Source organism: Mustela nivalis, assembly GCF_964662115.1.
Source record: "Mustela nivalis genome assembly, chromosome: 1".
NCBI lineage: Eukaryota > Metazoa > Chordata > Mammalia > Carnivora > Mustelidae > Mustela > Mustela nivalis.
Genome location: NC_139020.1, coordinates 206,701,011 through 206,706,897, shown reverse-complemented (window position 1 = coordinate 206,706,897; position 5,887 = coordinate 206,701,011). Strand labels below are relative to the sequence as shown.

The window sequence follows — 5,887 nt, the reverse complement described above, 5'->3', positions numbered from 1 at the left end:
TCTTTGTTTCTTGCTCCCATCCTCTGTGACTAGCTGGGGCCCCCCACAATCACCCCTGGGCTTGATGCCAATGTGTCTGCAAGAGGGACAGGCTGTGAGGGGAGTGTGCCCGTGAAGGATGTGTCCATGTCGCACACTTGATACAAGGACACATGAGAGCCTGTGGCCTGCCTCGAGGTGTCTGCCATGCCGTGTATTTCTGGAGCTGGTGGCCTTGGGCATGTCTGGGTTTACACACGTGGTCAGGCTTTACGCGGTGGTTCCTGGTGGCCCACATGTGGATCAGGGCTTTGAGAGCCATGCCTGCTGCTCACCGGCTACAGGACCAAGTTGCCTGACCCTCTCAGCCTCCCATGGCCTCCCCTTCCCCAGCTGGCTGCCGGGGTTGGGGAGAGCCTGTCCCGCAAGGTGAAGGGTAGCTGGGGGGTGGTGAGCTTTATTGTTAGGATTTATTGTTGCCGTCTCCACCTGTACAGGGAGTAGGGTGTGTGTCTGGCAGGGTTGGCGTTGTCTGTGTGCCCGGTGTGTGAGCTGCACGCTTCAGCCTCTCCCAGGGCGCCCCGTGTGTGGAGGGGGTGCCCTTGCCCCAGCCTCTTGGCCGGCACAGGTTGGGCGGCCCTCGAGGCTCAGGCTCTCTCAGGAGAGCCTGGTTGAGGTCCCTGTGGACAGTCTCCTCAGTCCATGGCCCAGTGGAGCCCAGAGGCCCAGGCTGTAGTGCCGGGCCCCTCCAGGCTCAGGGGCCCCCCGCCCGTGGCTGACGTGGAGCTGTGGGTGGCAGTTGGACCAGGACCTGCTCAGGGTTCCCCGCTGTGTCCACCACACTCAGGTGCAGGAGGCCCAGGAAGGCCTCAGGTGCAATGCTGGTCATGTGAAGCCTGTTCGCCCTGGACCAAGAGGCAGGCATGAGGGTGGGTGCCAAGGGAGGGGGCCACAGCCATCCCGACCCACCCACGCCTGCTGGGGTCCGCCACAGCCCTCCAGCCTGCCCCCCACCCACCTGGACCCTATCTGCCTGACCGCCCCGGGGCACCTGAGGAAGAGGGCACGCAGGCGGGGCGTGCTGAGGAAGGCCTCGGAGCCCACATGCCCAATGCGGTTGCCCTGCAGGTGCAGCTCCTCCAGCGCCTCGGGCAGGTCAGGGGGCACGAAGGACAGCTCGTTGTGACTGAGGTCCAGCACCTGGGCAGAAGGATGGAGATGGCACCGTGGTGGCCCCGGGCCTGGAGCCATCCACTCAGCCAGGCCCCAGCCTCTCCTCCTGGGCACACACCAGCCTGGGCCTTCTGCCCCTCCCCGTGGCCCCTTCATAGTTTCCAAATGCCTCCTCTGGCCAGGGCTACACTGGCTTCCCTCTGGGGCAGCCCATGATCTAGACGCTGAGTTGCCAGCCAGACGGATGCCAAAGGTGGCATTTCCCCTATCTTGTGCCCTCCTGACCCTGATTACTTGGGATGGCTGCCAACTGCTCTCTCCCTAACTAGCATGTCCGGGCTGGGCCAGGAGCTGTGCGATTTTGTGCCCAGCTCCTAGAACAGCACCTGGCACCCACAGAGGCTCTCAGCTCTGGCACTTGGGGTGTTCAGAAGGAGCTAGCGTTGCCGTGTTTGCTGGGGGAGGTGGATGCGGTGGTCGCAGAGGACCCGGTGGCAGGGACAGCACGGCCAAAGGCTCAGAGGCTGCCCCTGTCTTACCCAACCCCGGCCTGTTCGCCAGGCTCTCTGTGGCCTCCCAAGGTCTTGCTCAGAGAGGCTGAGGGGCCATGGGGACAGTGCGGCTGACCAGCCCGCCCCTGACCTGGAGGGCCTGTAGCTCATGCCAGGTGCCAGGCCCGATGTCTCCGATCCGGAGGTGATTGTGCGCCAGGCTGAGCTCCCGCAGCTCGTTCAGGCCGGCCAGCAGCTCGGGCTCCAGGGCCCGCAGCTGGTTGCGCTGGAGCCGCAGGGTGTGCAGGCCGCCGGGCAGGCCGCTCGGCACCCGGGTCAGCCGGTTGCCAGCCAGGTCGAGGCTACGCAGGGCGCGCAGTGGGCGGAAGGCCCGGCGGTGCACATGGGCGCTGACCAGGCGGTTGTAGGCCAGGTTGAGCTCGGCCAGGCCCGGCATGCCGGCCAGGTCGCGGGCCCCCAGCACGGTCACGTGGTTGTGCGGCAGCACCAGGGCCCGCAGGCGGCGGGGCAGTGCCAGGGGCACACGCTCCAGCCTGTTGCCATAGAGGTGCAGCGTGTGCAGGCCCCGCAGCGGCCGCAGCGCCCCAGGGGGCAGCCCCGTCGCTCCCAGCTGGTTGTGCTGCAGCAGCAGGTAGCGAAGGCCCCGGGCCCCCCGCAGCCGGGCCGCCTCCACCCACCGGATGCAGTTGCGGCCCAGGTGCAGCACGGCCAGGGAGCGGGGCAGAGCGGCAGGCACCGAGGCCAACTGGTTGTGGGACAGGTCCAGGTACTCGAGGTGGTGCAGCTTGCTGGTGGGAGAGAGGGCCGGCGTCGGGCTGGGTGCCGCGAGTGAGGGGCGGGGGTTTGAGGAGCGGTCCTGAGATAAAAACTGGAGACCCCAGCTTGGGGCTGGGTGAGTTGAGAGATCTGGCGGGAGGCCCGCTTGCTGAGGTCAGGGCAGACGCCAGCCTGAGGGTAGATGTGGAGTGCAGGACAGAGTTCTGGGTCCAAGACAGGCATGCGGCCGTGATGACGTTTGGATGGTGGAACTGAGCACAGAGCAGCCCGGAGCAGGGACGGCCTCTAGCTGCTTGGCTGAGCCTGGCGCACTGGCAAGAGCTCACCCAACGAGGCCCCAGTTTGGGAGTCATGCGCCAGAGGGGGATAGAGGTTTGGGGTACCCAGGCTCTGAATCTTCAACCCCTCCTGCCAGCACTAGGCCGCACCCCTTTCCTACCCTGTCCTGGGCCCCACCTGAAAGTGGTGGCATCCAGGCCGCTGTCCGTCAGCTGGTTGTGCTGGAGGTAGAGTTCGCGGAGGTGGGTCTGGCGGCTCAAGGCTCCTCGGGGCACCTTGGAGATGAAGTTGTTCTGGGAAGGGAGGAGAGAATGAAATGGGGGGCAGGGGTGGTCAGGGAGCAAGGGCAGCGGGAAGCTATGGAAGGCTCCCGAGTAAGGGAGTGACAAGGAGCTCACTTTAGCAAGGCTGTTCGGAGAGCCCCTGTGAATGACCCATGGACAAGACTCAAAGATATTCCTGACCCTGAGGAGGAGGAGGGCTCCCCCAGGAGAGAGGCAAGGGGGCCCCCCTGAGGAGGCGGGAATGTGGGGGCAGGGGGGCGAGGGGGGCACCTGCAGGTGGAGCCGCTCCAGCGAGGGCGGCAGACTTGGTGGCAAGTAGCTGAGCCGGTTGCTGGAGAGGCTGAGGGTGACCACAGCTTCAGAGCCATGGAAGGCGTCGGGGGGCAGGCCGGCGTTGCTCAGCTGGTTGTTGTGGAGGTACACGGACCTGAGGGGAGCCAGGCTCCGGCCACCAGCCTGCCCCGGGCCTTCCCACCGACCCCCATTCCTACCCCGTTCCCCAGAGCTGCCTTCAGGTGTGCTTGTGTACACACGGCTGCTGTCTCAGCCTGGACTTCTCCCGACCGAGTTTCCTGGGTGTCCCACCTCAGACACTGCCAGGCTAGGGCTCTACCCCCTCGAACCCCCACGGGCAGGTGCGGGATCCCCTCAGACTCCCAGGGACGGGGGTGACCTCAGGCACATCTGAGGTGTGAGAGGTCCGGGCTGGGCCAGGGGCTGCTACCTGAGCGCAGGCTTCTCCCCAAAGGTAAGCGGGAAGATCTCTGTCACTTGGTTGGCAGCCAGGTCTGCAACTCGGAGGGAGCGGGGCAGAAACTGGGGGGCCACGGAGAGCTGCGGGAGCACAGCCACACTGGTCCCGGTGCCCTCCCCTGCGGCGCCCTGCTGTCCCGCCTGCCCTGTGTGCCCAACCAGGCCAGGCCTCCGGGGCCGGGGCAGGCGGGGACGCTCACCTTGTTGTGGGCCACGTAAATGTGCTGCAGCTGTGTGAGCGACTCAAAGGCCTCATCGGGCAGCCCTGGGGGCGGGACGGGCAGTGAGAGGACCCCGGGCCTGGCCCAGAGCTGGGCAGCGAGGGAGTCCACACCCCCAGCTGCCCCTGGGCTCCTGTCTGGGGACCAGCGGAGGCCCCTCCGGGCGCCCTCCCACACACCTCCCCACCCGCCCTCCAAAGCCACAGCCCCCGCCATGCCCCGAGTTTCCATCCTGCTCAGCAAAGGACAGTTCTGGGAAGTACCGCAGAGCTGCCCACAGAGCCGGCAGGGGAGGGAAGGGGCGGCCTCCGGCCTCCCGCCTCCAGGGGTCCCCTCACCCCGCACCCTCAGAGGAGAGGAGATTGTTGTGGAGGTTGAGGGTCCGCAGGCTGCTGAGACGCGACAGCTCATTGTAGGGGAGCTCCTGGAGCTGGTTGTTCTGGGGGGGAGGGAGTCACACCCCTGAGCCTCAGCCGGTGGCCAGCACCCCATTGCCTTAATCAAGGGAGCCTTGCCACCCCTCACCCCTACACTTGATCCCCAGAGCCCTGTTACCCTGCATCTAGAACAACCCTGTAACCACCCAAATGCTGACCCACGGCACCCCATCTGTTCCTGTAATTGCCCCCTGGCCCCAAACAACCCCATAACCAAAAAAGACGCTGACATCTGATACTCCATCCCCACAACCATTCACCCAATTGCTCCATCTCTCTGACCCCCAAAAACCCTGTAACTGCCAAGACATTGACCTCTAACACCTCTAAACCCTCAGCCCCTCCTACTTCCAATATCTGCACCACCACCTCCTCTTGCCCCCAATGCACAGACCCCAACACTCTCATCAAGGTCAGCTTCCACCATTGCCAACACCTCACTCCCACCCACAGACCCCGTACCCCATCAGCCTCAACCCCAGCACTCATCCTACCAACCCCGCCCCGGGCTCCACCTGCAGGGAGAGGTGCTGAGCTGCCCTGGTGATGTTGTCTGGGAACACCTGCAGGTCCAGGCCATTGCAATCCACTGTGTCCGCCCGGGGGCAGGAGCAGCGTGGGGGGCAGGCCCGGGGCGGGGGCTGCGAGCTCTCCCCCATGTGGGGGAAGGCAGCGTCCTCCATGCCGGGCGTGGGCGGGGGGCCGGAAAGCAGCAGGAGCAGCAGCAGTAGGCTCAGCCGCTGCAGAGGGACAGATGGGTCAGGGTGTCCCCATATCGGGCACCAGGTCACCATGGAGACAGGAGCATCCCCACATTGGGTGGGGGTGGTAGGGGGAGCAGGCAGACTCCCCTCCCACCCCTGCCCTCTTCTCCCCCACCCCACCCCCACCTTACCATAGCCAGCCCCAGCTCTGCCGTCTTGCTTGAAATGCCGACCAGGTCTCCCTAATGGAAACCAGGCTGTCACCTCCTGGAACCTCTTCCGTGGCTGCCACTGCCCCCCATCTCTTGGCACGGGCCACCCTTCACCCAGCTTGTTCTCCCAGGGGCTGGAGGGGGGATGTGGAGAACTAGCTGGCCCACCCCCTTCCCCGCCCTGGGGAGGGTGGGCGGGCTGCCGGATGGGGTGGTGAGGACACGCCAGCCCGTCCCCTCGGTCCCACCCCCACCAACCACCCCAGCGCTGCTTGCGTAACCTCGGCCAGCCTGGGCCGGGCCACAGGAGCATGGAATGCTTGGGGGAAAGCTAAGATTCGCCCTGTCTGGTATTTGGGCCAACCACAGAAATAGGGGTGGGGGCAGAGGAGTGGAGGATGCTTCAAGCCACAGGAGGGTCCCCAAGGAACTGGGGCTGGTAGCAAGGGGTCAGGGCAGGTCTGGGCTCAGCCCGCCAGCCCAGATGCCAGCCTGGGGGCTCTCAGCCAGGTCTGCCATCTGGGCCCCTCCCCCTCCTCCCCCAATGGCCACGGCC

At 65.7% G+C, this 5,887-nt stretch overlaps 1 protein-coding gene across 3 annotated transcripts; it reads right to left on the bottom strand.

The window, feature by feature from the left end:
- Positions 1-420: 420 nt before the first annotated feature.
- On the bottom strand, positions 421-5,590 carry PODNL1 (podocan like 1). Of its 3 annotated transcripts, none has more exons than XM_082682248.1 (10): positions 5,311-5,590; positions 4,931-5,155; positions 4,324-4,417; positions 3,958-4,022; positions 3,729-3,838; positions 3,275-3,431; positions 2,898-3,013; positions 1,795-2,452; positions 1,031-1,179; positions 421-884 (listed from the first exon to the last, which is right to left on the bottom strand). In XM_082682248.1, exons 1-10 carry the CDS (start codon positions 5,311-5,313, stop codon positions 734-736), a joined length of 1,728 nt encoding a protein of 575 aa, XP_082538374.1. In that variant the 5' UTR covers positions 5,314-5,590; the 3' UTR covers positions 421-733. The 3 variants fall into 3 exon arrangements, with proteins under 3 accessions (XP_082538374.1, XP_082538376.1, XP_082538375.1); XM_082682250.1 differs by having other exon boundaries at positions 4,317-4,417; positions 5,311-5,516; XM_082682249.1 differs by having other exon boundaries at positions 3,275-3,344; positions 5,311-5,515.
- Between the last annotated feature and the right edge of the window lie 297 nt (positions 5,591-5,887).

What these genes read in the sequence shown, in the direction of transcription:
- PODNL1 (XM_082682248.1), bottom strand. An exon ending in CAATCTCCTCTCCTCTGAGG is followed by an intron (nt 4,023 to 4,323) that starts GTGCGGGGTGAG and finishes TCCCGCCCCCAG; the next exon opens with GGCTGCCCGATGAGGCCTTT. An exon ending in ATGAGCTACAGGCCCTCCAG is followed by an intron (nt 1,180 to 1,794) that starts GTCAGGGGCGGG and finishes CCTTCTGCCCAG; the next exon opens with GTGCTGGACCTCAGTCACAA.